Raw genomic sequence first — 20298 nt, 5'->3', positions numbered from 1 at the left:
ATTTATTTATTATTTTGTATGCACATGGACGCACAATTTAAACATTTGTTATTGGAAATTGTATTTGGGCACCGGCCGACTTTTTGGGCGCCCAATAGCTTTAATTCTTTAGTGGGACAAAAGCAAACACAAAAGTTAAAGCGTGCTAATTATAAATTGGGCTATTTTTTGAGCTTGGAGATGAATAATATATAAAATACATGCTTTTGTGGAGCGCTCACACAAGGCATAGGGGGAGATTATACCCAATTAGTCTTTTGCTTCATGTCACACAAGTCTTCTCTCTTGTTTTTTGTGCAAAAGTAGAGTTCTTTTGTTCTTGGGGACCTTCCGGTGCTCACTACGTACGCATACAGTATTCGATCTGTGCACCACTTGAACCTCCATAGCTTCTGCTTCTCTCTTGCTTCCGCATGTGCCTTCACTCTTGCTCCACCTTTCAATTTTCTTTGGGATCTTTTGAGGCAATTTCTATTTTAATGGGATCTTTGCTTGTGTAATGGTTTAGTTGTCTCAAACAAAGAGTCTTACACACTTAGAATATATGTGTCCTATAGGTTATATTCAAGAATTTCAATACCATGCATTGAGTTCTTCATAAGACACATACACTAAAGATTATTAGTGAGTAGAGAAATGGGAGAATCTTGGAGGTGAAAGGCTTTGGACGATATAAAGTGGAGTGGCATTTGGTAAGCAATCTCAAAACTTTGAAATGTACTATGATGTTTTAAAGGATGCTAATTCCAAGAGCCCCTATGTGTTTTTTGCGTATGTGTGTGTGTGTAAAGATGCTTGGTAAGAATTGGAAGAAGGCACTAGATACACACTTAAGGGACCCAAATTTTAGAATATTCCATTGTTGAGAGTCCATATTTGCACAATGCATGGTTTGTGTAGCATCATTGAGAAACTATTGTTCTTCTAGATATATTTTGCTTGGACTCTACAATGTAAGTTAGCATAGATTAAGGTAGTTTCAACACTTGGGAAAGGCTTGTGGGATTTTGTTTCTTATGATAGAAATGTAGAGATTGAAAAAGACAAGAGAATGCCTTAGGAGGCTTGCAAGAAGCCTTGCATTGGAGGTGTGAAAGCACAGAGACTTTTATATGCATTAGTCTCAGATAATAACCCTCATCATTAAAGAATATAGTTCGTTCAACGGATTCAATACAACATGTGGAAGCGCATTCCTAATCGGGATGTAGGCCATACATATAATGGTGAAGCGTGATCATATAAGACCAATGCGGGGGAGGATATAATTTTTATGTATTGTAACTTATAATTGTGGAATAGGCATGACCATTAGTCATTCAAAACAACACTAGATGAGTTGAGAAAGTCGATGTTTACTACATGGATATATCAACACATCATCCACTACATGGTACTTTATCTTCCTAAAGTACCATGTAGTGGCACCACAAACTTATATGAACATAAGTCAAGTATAAACATCAAAACACATACATGCACGCACACACACACAAAATCTAATATCCACTCATAGAAACACGCTCTATCTACTTGCATCCATACATACGTTCACACACTAACATAAAAAATCGAATATCCACACATAATGACACACACTATTTGTATGCATACATACGTACTTACATACATGTTCACACTCATTTATAAAATATGAATTATTATATATGGACATAAATATGTTTGAATGGGCACTCATACAAAATCACACCGCATTTATAAAATATGAATTATTATATATGCGCATACATAAGTTTATGTTTGTATGCGCACTTACACAAACTCACACGGACAAACACAGACACACGAGTGAAGCACACACTCCAGGAAAGGTTGACAGGAAGCATCCTTTCACTTTTGCCATACTACTCTAGTAGGCTTCGTATAACCCGAAGCAAAATGTATGGTGTTTTCATCGACAAGTGATAAGTCTGCAATGGCTTCTTTCTTTACCAAGGGCTCCTCCATGGTCGACAAAAGGTCCGCTTATCTGCTGGTTAGCGTCCTTCTCCTGGCCGCCATTTTTTGCTTCAATCTTCCTGCTCTCAGGACCCGATCCTTTCAGCAATCCTCAGTGGCGCTCACCTCGGCCGCATCTACTACTTTCATCAAGGTATGCTCTTGAAACTCACTGTCGTCTTGCATGATTTGGTTGCCAGAATGTGGCTCTATGGATTTACTGAGCTTCTTTCGAGCTAGTACATTACCATCACTTGAAATACTAAAGCTCTTTTTCACCATTTCATGAGATCATTTCAACCTCTTGGTGTGGATCTCAATAGGACATTGTTCAGAAAAAAAGAAAAAACCTTAGATTTGACTTATCATCCCTTGAAACACCGAAGCTTTTCCTCACCATTTGATGATACCATTTCAACCTTCTGGTGTAGATCACAGTTGGTTCAGGAAAAAAGGCCTGAGTTTTTAACATGTCTAGGATCAACTCCCGAGTGTATCAAAAGTATATATAGAAGGTCATGGTAAAAAGACTCCAGGATACAGGGGAGAACTTGCAAATCATTCAGGTTGATGGCTTTCATATTGGCTCCCCAAAAATGCTTATTTCTGAATCTTTAACATTCGGTCATACCTTGTGTGAAGACCAATGGTCGCCAAATATGCATTTGGTATTGCGTTATGATTATGCAGTCTGCAATGTTCCAGATTTGCAAAATTCCAGACAGTATTGTCTTTTAAGGCATGATGAGTATGAAGTTCTTAAACAAGGAGCTTTTCGGTAAGCATCACTTGATGAAGCTCTTTGGTCTTCATGGAAAAGAGGAAAGTGAGGCAAGATAGCAGGGAACTCATCTATGTAGGTGCTAGAAGCTTGATAGTGGTGCTGCAAAGGATGAGGAACTAGGATTAGCGCATCTTGATAGAAGTGTGGTATTTTGATAGTGGGATATCAAAGCATATCACTTCCAGGAAGTTTGTCTTTACCAATTACATTCAGCCTTTGTCGGGAAGCGTGTTACATGTGCGAACAGTAGCAATTATGATATATGTGGCATTGGTTTAGTCATGATTACTGTTGCAGATAATTCCAATTTCATGCTTCTGGATGTTTTATTTGTGCTTGGTGTTACAAAGAATCTATTGTCTATTTTTGCTTTTAATAAGCATGGCTTTTAGGATATCTTTGAAGATGACAAATGCATTGTCAGAGACAGAGAAATAGATTTTGCACTTAGGCTATTTGGCACCTTGTATAAGGGTCTCTTTTTATTAGATACATATGATAGACGGTCTCATGATACTTTGGCAGTTAGTACTCTTTCGATTGCAATGCAGAATGTGGAGCTATGGCATGCCAGCTATGGACATACGAGTTTTGGTAGTCTGATGACCCTTCAGCTGTGTCCGATGGTAGATGCATTTCTTTCAATCGAGACCTCGACGATATTCCTATATCCTAGGAATCTTAGAGAGTCGTTGAGCACTTCTCCAAATGAAAGATAAATGAGGAGCTCAATCTCGTTTGCCTCTATGTATTATATATATGAATAGTATAGCCCCCTAAGTATGGGTATCTTCCTGGCACCTAGTGGTATTTCACTAGGGGAGTGAACTCCACCTTCCCATGCATGTGAAGGATGTATTTTAGGCAAAATGCACAATTTTGCTTTCAAGAAGAATGGTATAGTATATGCTGTTTGGAAAATGCAGCTTATTCACTCCGATGTTTGTGGTTCTATGAGGACACATGCACTTGGGGGTTATCTTTATGTTGTTATCTTTATTGATGACTACTCTTGATATACATGGGTTTATGGGCTGAAAGCAAAATTTGATGTGTTTATGCATTTTAAACATCTTGATGCAAAGTTTGAGGCTAAAATTAACTTAAAAGTGTAGACACTTTACATGGATAGAGGAGGGAAGTACACGTCTTGTGCTTTTGAGACATATTTGCTTGAAAATGCCATTATGCATGAAGCTACGACAAGAATGTCACCTCAGAAAAATGGTGTTGCTGAAAGGAAAAATTGGACACTTATGGAGCATAGTACGGGGGAGTTTCGGAAACGGGGGAAATAGAAACAGGAAAAACTGGAGTTTCGGAGTTTTGGCCAAATTTTGGAAACGGGGAAACGACGTTTCGGATTGTACACTAAAAAATAATAGTAATATGTGGGTATGTAAATATATCAATACCTACAACAACATGTATCCAAATTTTATACAAAACTTTGAGTCTTTATGTTATATGATCGAAATCATGATTCATTACATATTTTACGAGTCACGAGTCACGATTCACGAGTGAAGATTAAGAAGTCAAGATTGATAACTCAATGGTTGAAACTTGAAACTTAAGACAACTTTATACAATTAAGACTCAATTTTCAAAACTCAAGGCAACAAAATGAATTAGAATTTGACTCATGAATAATCTATGATGTAAAGAGCAATGAAGATTGACATCAAGAACAATGGAACAAGAATCAAGATGCATAATAAGTGGGATCAATATACAATGATAGTAACTATGTCATGTGAATAATCTGTCAAAGCTTCAAAGTCCAGTGAGGCTATAAGTATCAATATCAATGAACAACTGGCAACTCTAGTCTGGACTCTGCACTGCTAAACTGACTCTTGTATATCACGAGTTATGACTCACGACTCATCCGGACTCTGAGGATCTCTGCACCATCTCCTCATTTGACCCCGAGGACCCTGATCGAGGAGTTGATGAAGCAGCCTTAGCCTCATCCTCATCCTCAAACTCTGGCTCTAACTCTATCTGTGATGCATGACCACGTGTGACCCTCACTCTAACCCTCCTCTGTGTATGAGTCTCATGCACCGGTGTCGATAGCTCATAGAGCATGAAGTAGATATCCTGCTCCTCTTGTGGTATCTGCGGAATGTCACGCACCTTTTCTATATCAATCTTGTCAACATTCACCTGTAAAGGTGAACGAGACAAATATATATCATATGAGAGGAGATTCAATATGTTCAATATTCATACATATCACAATTTACAATCCAACTTACAAGCAAATTAGCAATGTCAAGTGTCACTCAAGGTTAAAAAGTTAATTATACATAATACTAAGCATTATCGATTTACCTGTGAAGGCTTAGGGGACAGAGCGGTCCTCTCAAGAAGTTGGAGATTGCAATGGCAAAACACTAAACGCTCCAGCTGGGCAGTTGTAAGCTTGTTTCTCTTTTTGGTGTGGAAGAGGGCCCATGTGCTTCAGTTCCTCTCAGCAGGCCTTGAACTACAATCTTGCGAGAGGACTCGAATAGCGATGCGTTTCTATTCAATTTTAAGAGATTGAGGTTAAATAATTGGCAATTGGTAATATGCATGCCGCAAAATCAATATTTGAGTGGAGGAGCATAATTGCCGTATTTCTCCTACCAAGAGACAGGTTAAAGCTGTGTCTCTCAAAGCCTAGCTGTGGATCGACCAAAATGAAGAGAATGATTGCGGAATGCCAGCAAATTATCCTCTACTTTTCTTATCATATCTATATCATCCCCTGTGAGAGGTGCCTCATGTACTCCATGAAGCCCTCCTCTAACTCCTCGCTAATGTACTGCTCCTCGCTATGCCAAAGGGGATGCAAGATATGTGTGACAACATGGATTGGTTTATGGAACCAATCCCATTGTGCATTTCACACTGCACGAATCTCATCAACCCTATAGATAAAATAAGTTAAAAACTTAGAAGTTAAAATAATGATCAATCATCAAGGAGTCGTTAATACAAAATAATTACATGTGTAAAAGTTAAACAAAAACTTACTTGTCTTGGGGCAAAAAGCTGTTGCGAAGCAAGGCCTCGCCAATTTTATCCATATACTCATATAGAAGTTCCAAAGTACTCCTCTCCATATCAGTGATGCGTAATACAGTGTAAATAGAAGCGAGACTTTTTACCAATGCGTTTGCCTCAACCCACCAACTCTCATTTAAAATATTGCGCCTAAAAGCAAGAGCCTTTGGAGACTCTCTCTCACTCCATGTGAGCCATTGGCATCCAATGGTCCGTAGCAAATTTGGATAGACCCGTATCAACCTCTCTAATACGATAAACATATAAGCAAATCTAGTGGTGGAGTGCTTCAATAGCTTAAGTGTGCTATTGGCTTAAAACATGCTTGTGACGGATGGCCTCCTCTTCACAAATCTTACTATGCTTGTTGCCGTCTTGAAAATGTCATCCACCCAAGATATTTGCCCAACATCTTCAACAAGCAAGTCAAGGCAATGGATGCACATGGAGTCCATACTATGCTAGGAAACTCCTTCTCAAGCATACGTCCCATAGACACACAATTGCTTCTATTATTTGTCACCACTTGTACCACATTTTGGACTCTTATGTCCATGATGACTTGCATGTGCTCCCAAATGAAAGCTCGTGTGATGGTAAGACCTGAGGTAGAGGCATCGATGGTCTTAATGAACATGGTGCCTTTACATGAAGACTCCAAAACATTGTAAACATTCCTTCGATGCATATCTGACCATCTATCGCATAATATTGTGCATCCATATTTCACCCATGTCTTCTTCAAGGGCTCCAATTGAGCCTCTATGGATGCTTTCTCCTTTCAAAGCTCCCGTGTGCGTAATGCATTTGTGGATGGATCTTTCCACTCATACCCTATGCGGCTTACTGCCCTGATTGTCTTCTTTCATTGATGTGTAGTGGCCACATTGAAAGGGATAGCACACCGAATAAATAAGCGTGTGAGTTCCCTAGTTGCCTCCACAATTTTTTGCCTCTGAAGTCCTGCATGGACACTTGCTCCATGCAAGGAGCCCTTTTGCCCATCACCAGTAGAAGATGGCAATGGGGTCCTTTTTGCACTTGGACCTGATACGGATATGGATGTACTTTTTGATGGGCCACTGGTGCCTCCAATTTGGCTAGTGCCACCAGGCCCACTAGTCTCTCTTTGCCCCACTTGTGCTTCATGAGCCCAATGTGGTGTTGATTCATCCTCTTCTAGCTCAATACCCATACGCTTTCGGCGCCAAATATAGAGACTTACTATTACTTCTGCCGGCACATTTGCGCAAGGCCCGATGTCTTTGTTGGGAATGCAAGCCAAGTGGTCTTTTACGCGTGTTACACTCCCCGATTTCTCCAATCCACAATAGTTGCACCGCCACTTCTTTGATCCGTCAGAGCCCTCGTATCCCTTCCCTTGATTCGAGTGACATGCCTCCAATATGGGTCTGGCGCCATGCTATGATTAGCCTTTAGGAGTCAGGACCTAGGTAATGGATTAAAGGAGGAGGAGATTCGAGAAGGAGGAGGAGGAGGAGGAGGAGGAGGAGGAGGAGGAGGAGGAGGAGGAGGAGGAGGAGGAGGAGGAGGAGGAGGAGGAGGAGGAGGAGGAGGAGGAGGAGGAGGAGGAGGAGGAGAGCTTAGAGGAAGAGGAAGAGGAAGAGGAGGTGGGAGCTGGTGGGCCGAGGCGGGAGCTGCAGGTCTGAGGAGGAGGAGGTGAGAGCTGCTGGTGTGCCGCGCGTGCGAGTCCGAAGTTGGGAAGGAGAACGAGTTTTGGCGCTGGATAACCACCCGAAACGGGCCGTAGGACCCCCGAAACGGCGGTCTCCCGTTTCCGTCCCGGTTCGAAACAGCCGGTCCGTTTCGGACCTGCTGAAATGCCGTTTTGGGGTACACCGTAATATGGAGATGACTCATTGTATGTTGAAAAGCAAGGGGTTACTAGATAAATTTTGGCTAGAAGGCCTTTAGCTACGAATCATATATTAAAATTTGCACCTCCCAAAGCACCGAAGATGATCATGCTGTTTGCAGCTTTGCATGGCAAGAACCCAAAGTTGACTACTTTTGACGAGTGTTTGGATGCATAGCCTATGCACATGTTTCAAAAGAGCTTCATGGAAAGCTCGATGATATGGTTGTAAAATGCATATTGGCTATCGTTTGGAAAGCAAGGGCCTTATTGCTTCTATCATCCACGCACAAAGAATGTTTTTGTTAGTCAAGATGTCATATGTGCTGAAAATGCTGCATTTTCTCATGACCAGTTTGAGATGCCAGCTACCCATGACATTGGTGATGTCTTTGAGGGTCTTTTGCCACTTTCTTTGGAGTGTGTGTCTGCTGTAACTAGTTGGACAGACATAATACAGCAAGCTGTTGCAGCACCACGCTTTTGAAGAGCAAGGTTATGATGATGGTTTGCCTCATATAGTGGAAGATGCAGTACAACATGAAAGAGCTGCTGTAAATGCAGCCAAAAGAATTCCTAGATGGTTGTTACGCACTCTCCAGGAGAGTTGAATGGATGCGTCCTTACCTCAATGCACTTGAAGGGTTGCTAGGCATGTAGCATATGATGCAAGGGAGGCCTATTCGGCTGAATTTATGGAAGTAGATGACTGTGATGAGCATGTGTTTATGAGCTCACTACTAGATGATGAGTCTACTTTCTTGGACGAAGCTTAGCAAGATGTACATTGGAAGGAGGCCATGCAAGAAGAATTGGACTCTATTGCTACTAACTCTACATGGGATCTTTTGGATTTACCACTTGGTAAGAAGGCCATAGGCACAAAATGAGTTTTTAAACTCAAAAGCAAGGTTGATGGCACTATTGATAAGTACAAAGCATTGTTGGTAGCAAAAGGCTATGCACAAAAGAATGGCATAGATTATAAGAAAACATTTGCTCCTACATCTCGTATGAGTACGATGAGATGTGTGATTACTATGGCTACAAATTATGGTTAGAAAGCACATTAGTTGGACATTAATGTTAAGAAATACCCTAACACATAAACCGTACGACAAAGCACAGACTGATAAAAGAACATAGTTAGGGTTAGGGTAACTCAAAGACAATGAACACTGTGAATAAATGAAGTGATATAACTACTGAATAATATGATGCTCATGCAACAAACACACTATGCAGCGAATGAATACTGAACCTCGAACTCCTGTATCTCAAGAATCAAGGCAAGGGTAATGAGCTGGAGAGTGTGTCGTACTCCGAACGGATCCCGAATCGTAGCAAGGCAGCCTCCGGATGTCGAACACCAACAAACGCATCAATGAGAAGTTGGATCTGATGCAGACAATAGTGAGGAGAGAGAAAGACTAAAAACGCAGGCAACAGGTGAGAGACTAAAAACGCAGGCAAGACAGACTGCAAGAGAGAGAAAGACTAAAAACGCAGGCAGGACAACCTATAGAAGAGAGAAAGACAAAACGCAAGCAGGTCTATACAGGAATAGTAGTCACCTGATTGAAATCAACTCAAAACTGCATGAAGAGGGTTGGAAATCAGGCGCCATCTGATGGAGATAGCAATGGACAACTTTGGCTGAGATGTCCTTCGCGAACGGGAGTATGGGCTTGAAACACTTGAAATCTGCAAAAATGAGATTAAGAGAAGAGTGGAGGGCTAGCTGCCAATTTATAGAAAATTAGGGTTCTAGATCCTCTCCCACTTAACTCTCTTGATCCGCTCCCCATTTTAGGGTTTTGGCTAAAATAACCCTAAAATAAGGATGTTTTGGGGCTGCTTAAGTGACTAAGTGCATTTCTTAGCACACCTCCTCCTCTCAAGCCCAAAATAGGGCTAGAAAAGTAGGCCAGCCTAAAATTTGATTTATCCCAAGGCGTCCCACCCCAAAGTAGCCAAGGCATCGGACAAAGGGTGCGCGTCAACTACCCAGTGGCCTATTAAGACTATAGGGGCGATGGTTATCCTACCAAGGGAGCCCAAGTGATTACCCTAGAGAGGCCAGGGCATCGGACCAAGGGTGCACGTCGGCTGCCCAAGGGTCTACCAAGTCCTACAAAGGCGGATGGATACAACAATGGACTATGTTGGTTGTGTTTTGGTTTTTTTTTGTTTTTTGTTTTGTAGTTGGAAAAGTGTTTTGAAAATACATAAGGAATATAGGGGAGGCGACCGATTAAGTGACAGATAGGAAAGAATAAAGAGAGTTTTAAACCCAAGTCATTCACAAAACTAGCAAGCCAATCCCTCACATTGACTAGGATAAGTGCCTAAGGATGATAAAAGTGTGTGTGTGTGCTAATTATGTGGTGAATATATGTAGAGGCAAAAAAGATGATGGTGGGCTTAGCAAGACAAGCAAAGTAAGCAAGCAAGCAAGGGTAGGGAAACTGCCTTTTAGGAGAATTGCCATGTGTTATGCCACGAATATGGTGGATCCTAGAGTCAACCACTCCTAAAGACCAAAGAGGGATAAATGCGCACAGATTCATGTTTACATGAATAGAATGCCAATGCATGGGGTAATGCAAAGGGAGATGCAAGATGACATGCTCATGCAATATGCTATGCAATGGTGCCACTTGGACAGTGCCCTCGCAGGGGAATTGTTCACTTGTCCAAGTGTCCTTTTACAATCATGTGATCCTGATAGTGCGGATGAAGTTACAAATGTCCATAATACAATACAAAAGAATAAATGAAGGTAATGTCTAAAAAATGTAAGCATCATCATTGTCACTATCAAGAGTAGAAGCCGCCCCCTCTCAAACTGGAAGGGAAAGCAAGAGGGAAGCACCCTCTCCCCGTGAAGTTGAAGAAGTAGGGGAGGGTATACCCAAGCCGAACCTGGGTAGTAGGTATTGAAGAACCGGCCGGTTGACCGCTTTGGTCAAAATGTCTGCAAAATTATCTGATGAAGGTATAAACTCTAGGCAAATAGTACCTAGCTCAACTTGCTCTCTGGAAAAGTGAAAGTGGAACTCCCACATGTCGCGTTCGTGGTGTGATGATTGGATTGCCTGCAAGAGCAATGGCACTATGGTTGTCGCAGTAGACAACTGTGGGAGAGACACATGGTAAATGAAGTGCCGCCAATAGACTCCTCAGATAGATGGCCTTGGTGGTGCTATCAAAGAGACTCCAGTACTCAACCTCGGCCGTGGAAGCCGCCACCGGCTCCTGCTTATGACTGGACCAAGAAATGGGAGTCGTGCCCAAGGTAAAGAGGTAGCCGCCATGGGAATGCCGGGTGTCAGGATCTCCTAGCCGATCAGAATCAATGTATCCCTGCAAACATAAACGAGAACCATATGTCAGGCCATAAGAAAAAGTACACTGCAAATAACGCAACACATGAAGACATGCAGTCCAATGTGATATCCTAGGTGCTGTGAAATACTAACTGAGTATACTAATTGAGTAAGCTAAATTTGGCCTAGTGTGAATTAACCAAAGAAGTTTTCCTACAATAGAGTGATAGGTAAGGTCATCGAAGGGCTGTCCTAGGGTATCCTTCAATAAGTGGATAGTAGGATCAAGAGGCGTGGCCACTGGCCGTGTTTGATCCATTCACCTGTGACACAAAAATATAGCCCCCAGAACGAACTACCTCCATCCCCAAAAAATAGGAGAATAAACCAAGGTTTGTCATTTCAAATGTAGCTTGAAGCTTAGCCTTAATTTCTGCTATGGTAGCAGAATTTGAACCTGTGATGAGTAATTCATCAACGTATAGCAGGATATAGCTAACCCCCTCTGCAATAGATCGAACATATAAGTTCGGGTCATAAGGGATACAATGGTATCCATGAGTTTGTAAGAACTCATCCATCCTATGGAACTAAGACTGCGGCGCTTGCTTCAGCCCATAAAGAGCTTTATGCAAGCGGAATATCTTATTCCTCGGGTTGACAAAAGGAAAGCCTGGTGGTTGCTCCACATAGACCTCCTCCTCGAGAAAACCATTTAGGAAGGTACTCTTGACATCCATCTGATGTATCGGCCAACCGTGGTGAGCGGCTAGCACGAATAGCAAAGAAAGTCAACCTTGCAGTAGAGGCAAAGGTCTCTTCATAATCAATGCCGCGCTTTTGTCGAAACCCTTGTACTTGTCTAAAGTCCCATAAGCTTTTAGCTTAGTCCTAAAAATCCACTTTGTCCTGATGACTTTCTTGTGGCTCGGACGATCTTCCAATGTCCAAGTCGCATTTCGGTCAATACTCTCGAGCTCCTTCTCCATGGCCGCTCGCCATTGAGGGTGTTGAAGAGCCTTCTGCCATGTATTCGACTGAGAATGCGCTATGTAATCAGTTGTAAACAGCGACGCAAATGATGCCTGTGGAGCAAGCCAGACAGATATTCTAGGTCCCTTTGTAGAGGAATCTGGTGGTAGGATTCTCGAATCTCGCAAGGTCTATTGGTACCAGCGAGGTAACGGGTCTCACGAAGGGGGCATAGGAATTGAAGAATATGCGAGAAGGTCAGGAGCGGGAAGTAGACCAGGCACAGTAGGCACGATCTCCGATGATGTGGAAGAAGGAATCAGATCGGAATTGGGTGCAGAAGATTACACAATGTCCCTCTCGTCAAAGACGATATCTTGCCTAACGATCATCTTGTTTGTTCGAGGATCGAACAAATGATAGGCTTTCGCCTTAGAGGAATATCCCACAAAAATAAGATCAGCTCGGGGAGTGAGCTTTCCTATCTTGTCGTCAGGCGTGTGTGTGTACGCACAACACCTGAAGACTCTGAAGTGGGAAATAACAGGCCGAGAGTCAAAGAATGCCTCATACGGGGTCTTTTGAGGAAGAGCCGCAGTCGAACACCGGTTAAGAATGTATACTGAAGTGGTAACAACCTTGACCCAAAGGCACTCAGGAAACTCTACTGAGAACAGCATAGAGCGTGCCATTTCCATGATTGTTCGGTTCCTACACTCTACAACTCCATTCTGAGAGGGAAAGTCGGTAGAGGTGAGCTGGCGAGAAATGCCATGGTGCTGTAGAAACTCTGAGAACTTGTTGGAGGTAAACTCACCACCGCTAGCACTCCTCATGCAATCGACATGATGACCAGTCTGGTTATGAACCAGCAGAACCCAAGCAGAAAAGTATGTGAAAGCATCGGATTTATGCTTGAGGAAGTACACCCACAAGTATCTAGAATGATCATCCACTATAAAAAAGAAGTACAGTGCGCCATTCAAGGCAGCAGTGGATATCGACCCACAAAGATCAACATGAATCAATCTAAGAGGCACCTCAGCTCTATGGGAAGACTGCTGAGGAAATGGGGTACGGTGCTGCTTCCCGAGCTGACAAGCTTTACAGACACTCAAGCAAACTTTAGGCGTGGAAGGCCCTCAACTAGCTCACGGCGTGACAACTCATAAAGTGAGTCATAACCAAGATGCCCTAAGTGAATGCCAAAGACGCTCATTGTTCGTAGGCTCCCAAGAGATGGCTAAGGCCTGGAAGCTATGGAACACGGAGCCCTCGGCTGTCGGCTCGGTCAGAAAGTGTCATGTGGTATAGGCCATTAGGCTGTGCCTCACCGCGAGCATCACTAAACCAATCAGAGAGTCAAGCATCTCGACTGTGGTTGCTGTAAAGAAAACCGCTCGCCCCAACCAGTAAAGCTGCTGAACAGACAACAAGTTCACCCCAAGCTGAGGGACATGATATACATTGCCCATTGTAACCAGATCCGGATCCTTATCAGTGGCAAAACTGACGCAACCTTGTGAATGAATCTTGACCGAGGAGTTGTTTTCTACGTGGACCTGCTCGGCTGACTGCAGGGGCTCGGGTACGGAAGATATCCTCTATAGGAGTCATGTGATGTGTAGCTCCACTGTCCACAATCAAAACAGGAGCTTAAGTGCTTGGCTATGTCGAGTGGGCCTCTACGGTAACTATATCGGGAGACAAATCATAGATATGGACGAAACTCGCATGTGATGTCTCTATGGAGGCGATGTGGGCTTCTGCAGACCTGTCAGACAAGCCCTCTGGAGTTAAGAACTGGCTGTGCGGTGGTAGTGTGAGTCTGACCTTTAAACTGCCCCTTGCCATCACCCTTCCTCCCCTACAGGGGGTTGCCCGATTGAGGGGAAGGGGTCTGAGACTTAGGTTTTGGTGCTGTGCCTCTTGCCTTTGATTGACACTCATCATCAAAATGGCCAGCCTTTTGACAATGTTGACAATAGCTATTCTTTTTAGGAACATTTTGCTACCCAGGTTTGAGAGATTGGGATGTTCCTTGTGATTCCCCGGATTGATGTTGCTTTTGATTTTGATTTTGATTTTGAGTTTGAGTGGAGGTTTGGTTTTGTTTTCCCTTCCCTTGTTGCCCTTTCTGAAAATGAGCAACAAGAGCCCCCTCTGAAGAGGAATTCATATGAAACTGATTGAACAACCGTGCGTAATGTGACAACTGACACTCAAATTCATAGATAGACATGGTAGGTTTTGAAATTATGCCTTCCACAAAATTGAAGTATTTCCTAGGGAGTTTGTTTAGGAACAACGTGACCTGATCATTAGAGAACTTAGGAGTCCCCATAGTGGAGAATTCAGCAAGGAGACGTCGAAACTCAGTCAACTTGACTTTCAAGTCATCTCGGTCAGTGATTTTGAAAAGCTGAAGCTCATGGTCAAGATTAATACGATGGGAGCTGCATAGCGAGCAGTCAAGTGTGCCCATCGCTTTGACGCTAAGTCAAAATGCTGAAGTTGAGAATGAAACTCAGGCATTAAGCCTTGCATCAGTTCGACAATAGCGGAGACATTCCTAGCCTTCCATGAGCGGACAATCTCGTATGGAACAAGTGCGGGATCGGGTTGGGGTTCCAACCCCTGCACAAGATCCCATAGGTTCTGGGAGTTAAGGACATGTCTCATCAAGTTCGGCCAAGTAGTAAAGTTTGACCCGTTAAAACGAGTCTTGTTATTAAATGCATGCTTTGGTAGAAGACCAGCTAGGACCATGAGGTGTCGAGTAGGTAGGGTAAGATGGATGTGGAGGATAAGATTGTGAAGGCCCAAGGGTAAGATGGTGGAGGTGGATGTGTTTGATAAGAGGAAGGAGGGGGAAAAGATGGGTAGGTAGAAGTAGGTTGTGAGTGTCCAACGAGTGCCTATTGAGGCGGAGGCATTGGAACATGGATGTTTCCATAAGGTGTTGGTGTATGTGAAGGCACTGGGACATGGAAGCCCTGTCCAAAGTGAGGCTGGGGCACAACAGTATGACCAGAAGGTCCACTAGGGAAAGCCATGGAGGCAAACTGTGGAGTCAACTGATCCACACTTGGGAGAGACTGGGGGGATACCCAGGCTGCAATGATGCCGAAAGTGTGTGTGAAGTAGGTGGAACACCACCCAGCAGAGGTAAGGATGAGGTTCTAAAGGATGTGCCTATGTTTCCATAACCCCCCGGTGTGACATAAGGTGTCTAAAATGGAAAAGTGAATGGTGTGAATGGAAGTGGAGAAGCAGGGATGAATGTGGTGGAATGGGTGGGTTTTGAAAATGAGGTGTATGAGGTGCAAGTGCATTTTGTTCATTTAATGATTGGAAATGAAAATGTGAAGATGATGATGCACCATGCAATGAAGAAAAAGGAACACCAAATTCATTCTGATTTTGTGAAGTAGATTGGAAAGAAGGAAGGTTAGAAAAAGAGGTACCTGGCTTTTCCTTATAATCCCTACGATGTGTGTTAACATACAAGAATTGGTCCTCAAGAGGACCTTTTCCGTAGTCAACAGACTGTACTCTTTCTTCCACGTGATCTTTACCAGAATATTGCAAAGCAGAAGAAGTAAAAGAAGAAGACACAAAAGATGAATCTAACGTACCTTGCATCGGAGTGGATGGAAGTGGATGAAATAAATGAGCATACTTTGGGTCTTGTTTTCCAACAGGGGGGCCCATCCCTGATGGAGATCTCGACGGCCCTGCAACATCATCAGGCCTATGCGCAAAATCTGAAGAGGGAAATTCATGCATATCTTCATTTAGGATATTTTCTTGAAGGGCAATCCTTCGATCGGGCTCCTCAATCTTCTTTCGTCTATAAGCTATGATCAGTTTATATTCTTCAGAGGTCAGCTTGCCTAGCTCTTCTTCCATGTAATCAGAAGTGTCATCCACCATGTCGGAACTTTGTGGAGCAAGCTGATCGGCCCACTCTCGCTTGGTTCTCGACATAGTTGATTTTGGAGACTGAATCGGTGTTGTGTTCGAAGTCATTTGAACCTACTGTTGTTCTTGCTTCTTGTGTAGAGCTTTCAGATCAAAGGCCTAGGTTTCTTAGAGAATACCAGGCTCTGATACCATGTTAAGAAATACCCTAACATAGAAATATAAACAGAAACCGTACGACAAAGCACAACATAGATTGATAAAAGAACACAGTTAGGGTTAGGGTAACTCAGAGACAATGAACATAGTGAATAAATGAAGTGATATAACTACTGAATAATACGATGCTCATGCAGCAAATACACTATGCATGAATGAATACTGAACCTCGAACTCCTGTATCTCAAGGATTAGGGCAGGGGTAATGAGCTGGAGAGTGTGTCGTACTCCGAATGGATCCTGAATCACATCAAGGCAGCCTCTGGATGTCGAACAACAACAAACGTAGCAGTGGGAGTTGGATTTGATGCAGACAGCAATGAGGAGAGAGAAAGACTAAAAACGCAGACATAACAGCCTACAGGAGAGAGAAAGACTGAAAACGTAGGTAGCAGGACTGTGATGACGTGGTAGGCTGTAGGGCAGCAGGTCTGCACAGGAACAGCCGTCGCCTGACTGAAATCAGCTCCAAACTGCGTGAAGAGGGCTGGAAATTAGGCACCAAAACTGACGGAGACAGCAATGGATAGCTTCGGCTGAGATGTCCTCCGCGATCAGGGTGTGGAAAGCAAGCTGAAACACTTGAAATCTGCAAAAACGAGATTGAGAGAAGAGTGGAGGGTTGGTTGCTAATTTATAGAAAATTAGGGTTCTAGATCCTCTCCCACTTAACTCTCTCGATCGGCTTCCCATTTTAGGGTTTTGGCTAAAATAAGCCTAAAATAAGCATGTTTTGGGGTTGTTTAAAGACTGAAAACGTAGGCAGCAGGACTGTGATGATGTGGCAGGCTGTATAGCAGCAGGTTTGCACAGGAAGAGCAGTCATTGGACTGGAATCAGCTCCAAACTGCGTGAAGAGGGCTGGAAATCAGGCGCTTATTGACGGAGACAGCAATGGACAGCTTCGGCTGAGATGTCTTCTGCGAACAGGGTGTGGGCAGCAAGCTGAAACACCTGAAATCTGCAAAAACGAGATTGAGAGAAGAGTGGAGGGGTGGCTTCGAATTTATAGAATATTAGGGTTCTAGATCCTCTCCCACTTAACTCTCTCGATCCGCTCCTCATTTCAGGGTTTTGGCTAAAATACGCCTAAAATAAGCATGTTTTGGGGCTGTTTAAGTGACTAAGTGCATTTCTTAGCACAACAATTAAGACTACATTTTTGAATGGGGATCTACATGAAAATGTTTATGTGTCACAACCTCTAGGGTTTGTGATTAAGGAAAAGAGCACATGGTTTGCAAGTTGCATAAGGCTCTTTATGGTCTCAAATAGGCTCCTCGTACATGGTACTCTAAAATTGATGCTTGTTGGACAGCAAAGGATTCAACAATAGTCCAAGTACTCCCACTCTATGCATTCAGAATGAAAGGGGGATGGGGGGCGGGCTTGGTGATTATCATTCTTTATGTGGATGACATGCTACTTATTGGACCTAAAGAGGATAAAATTGTGAATTTCAAGGCTGAATTGAAACATGCATTTGCTATGTAAGATATGGGATACCTATACTACTATTTGGGGATTCAGTTCACTCAAAATCAGCATGAAATCATGATGTCATAGTCATAGCATGTAGACAAGCTTTTACATAGGTTTAACATGCAAGATTGCAAACTTGTGTGCACTTCCATGCTGCTAGGCTTAACGTTGTTTACGCATGATGGTGAAGAGATGTTTGATGTTGCAATCTATAGACAAGTTGTTGGTTGTCTTATTTCTCTTTGCAACAAATGCCTTGATATTCAATATGTAGTATCTCATGTGAATAAGTATATGCACAGCCCATGGACCATCCATTGGCAAGTTGTTAAGCAAATCTTTAGATATTTGCAATGTACTTAGTTACATGCCTTGACCTCTCTTTTTCTTACCTCTTAGACACAGTTTGAGCTTGGCATGCTTAGTTTGGCCACCTAAATTTTGAGTACCTTTGCAAGGCTTTTGGGGATAGCTTGTTTCGAGGTATGCCCAACATTGTGGTGAGTGAGCAGCCGTGTGTATCTTGCATTCGTGGGAAATAGCATTGTGATGCCATTTCCAGCAAGGCTTTGAGGCGGTCTTTAACACTCTTGGAGCTTGTTTCTACAGATTTGTATGAACCTATGAGAATGGAGTCCCTTAATGGAAGCTTGTATTTCATGCTCATTGTGGATGATTTTAGCGGGATGACATGGGTTTCTTTTTTGCAGTTGAAGTCAAAGGCTTTCTTCCACTTCAAGGATCGGTTACTCTTCAAGGAGAATCGAACATGTTGGAAATTGAAGACATTACGATTGGATAAGGGAGGAGAATTTGTTTCTAATGAGCTTATCAGATTTTGTGTAGATTGTGGTATCCACTAGGAGTTTGCAAACACAAACGTACCCACGAAAATGGCATATTGGAGCATAATAATTGAAGTGTAATTGAGATGGCTTGCACCATGATGGAGCATAGACAAACACCTCAGTGTCTTTGGGTCAAGGCTGTGGTTGTAGTCCACATCCTTTGTCAACCCTCCACTTCGGCCATTGTTGGTATGACACCTTGTGAGGCGTATTTTGAGTCCAAGCTCGACATTTCTTATTTTAGGGTTTTTGGGTGTGATGCCTATATCCACAACTTGAAGACACATCATGATAAATTTGAAGTAGCTTCTTGAAGTTAGGTGTTTGTGGATTACAACTTGCAGTCCTAGGGTTACCAATTGTACGGTCTTGTTAAATGGATGTCTACACAAGTCAAGATGTTTGATTCGTGGAGGTTCTAGCCTGGAGATCGAGGAGATAGTTGGGTATTAACGAGTATATCTTTGGAGCTCATGCCTCGTGGATGAGGAGCACCTTGTGCTTGGAGATCCAAGAGATAGTTGGGTATCAACGAGTATATCTTTGGAGCTTGTGCCTCGTGGAGATGCTTTCTTTTAGGATGAGGATATTTCTTGCCGATCGGCGTCCTTGACTGAGCCCTTGCCGGTGGATGTTCCAGAGATTTTAGTAGATGGTGCACTTTAAGGAGAGATCCAATCTCCTCCTCATTGGGCTCGAGACACACTTTGTGCCCCAGGGATTGAGGGAGTTCCTCAGGAGTGGCAGCCTTAGGATGGTCCGTAGCATTCTCAGAGTAACCAGACCCATGCTATCGAGCTTGTTTGTACTAACTATTGTTTGATGATCTATGCCATATAGGATAGGAAGCCCACCTTCGTGAAGGAGGCTTTGCAATCACAACATTGGAAGAATGCTATGGAGTAGGAGTTGGATGCTATTGAGTGGAATGGCACTTGGGATCTTATGCCTCGGCCCATTCATAGGAAGGTGATTGGTGTGAAATGGATCTTCAAGAACAAATATCACAGTGATGGTACTCTGGATAAGCACAAGGCGTAGCTCATTGCAAAGGGCTTCCCCACAGCGGCTAGGGGTGGATTTCCGTGACATCTTTGTACCTATAGCTTGGACAACTACCATTAGAGTTGTTTTTGCCTTAGCTAGCCATAGAAGATGGCTGGTTTATCAGCTTGATGTGAAGTCTGCCTTCCTCAACAGTGATTTGAAGGAGGAGTTTGTATGTTGAGCAACCTCCTAGCTTTTCCTCATTAGATGGACAGGTGTACAAGTTGAAGAAGGCCCTTTACAGCCTCAAACAGGCTCCATGTGCTTGGAATGAAAAGATATATCCATTCCTCCAAGGGAAGTTGGGGTATCGCTATTCCTCTTCCAATCCCTAGTTGGATGTCCACACCTTAGTTGGAGGGTACGCATTGTTTATGCTTTATGTGGACGATCTTATTTTGACAGGTGACTATGCCCAAAAGGTCAAGGAGACTAAGGTGACACTACACCAGGTGTTCGAGACGACGGATATGGGCCTTCTTTATTTCTTTTCAGGCCATGAGATTTACCGGACTTTGAAGGGGATTTTCATCTCCAAGCAGTGGTATGTCCAGGAGCTTTTGGCCATGTTTGAGATGGAGGTATGTAAGGCCATTTCTACTCCTATGGATTCGAACTGGAAGGCTACGGCCCATGTAAATTCTTTGGTGGCGGATGCTTTCGGCTACAGGCAGTGGGTTCTTGATTTGACTTCTTAACACTAGGGTTGATTTGTGTTTTCGTGTAGGTCTATTGGTCAGGTTTATGAGTGAACCCAAGATGGTACATTGGCAGGTTGCTATGAGGATTTTGCGGTTCTTG

The 20298-nt window shown here is 43.1% G+C and overlaps 1 protein-coding gene across 3 annotated transcripts in view; it reads left to right on the top strand.

Moving 5' to 3' along the window:
* Positions 1-1767: 1767 nt before the first annotated feature.
* Positions 1768-20298, top strand: part of LOC148035549 (Exostosin family protein) — a 57915-nt gene continuing 39384 nt past the window's right edge. For 2 of the 3 annotated variants that reach the window (XM_087677508.1, XM_087677506.1), the window contains exon 1: positions 1770-2113. Coding sequence is in view for 2 of the 3 variants with exons in the window: in XM_087677506.1 (XP_087533632.1) it covers positions 1904-2113 (210 nt within the window). In the remaining variant the exon portion in view is untranslated. Of the gene's footprint in view, positions 2114-20298 lie in introns of all 3 variants that reach the window. The other variant, XM_087677507.1, reaches the window with a different exon arrangement.

The sequence above is a fragment of the Lygodium microphyllum genome, chromosome 5 (assembly GCF_053477565.2).
Source record: "Lygodium microphyllum isolate KBCC chromosome 5, Lygodium_microphyllum_v1.1.10, whole genome shotgun sequence".
NCBI classification, from domain to species: Eukaryota; Viridiplantae; Streptophyta; class Polypodiopsida; order Schizaeales; family Lygodiaceae; genus Lygodium; species Lygodium microphyllum.
The sequence above is the reverse complement of the archived record's forward strand: the minus strand, read 5'-3'. Positions and strand labels throughout refer to the sequence as shown.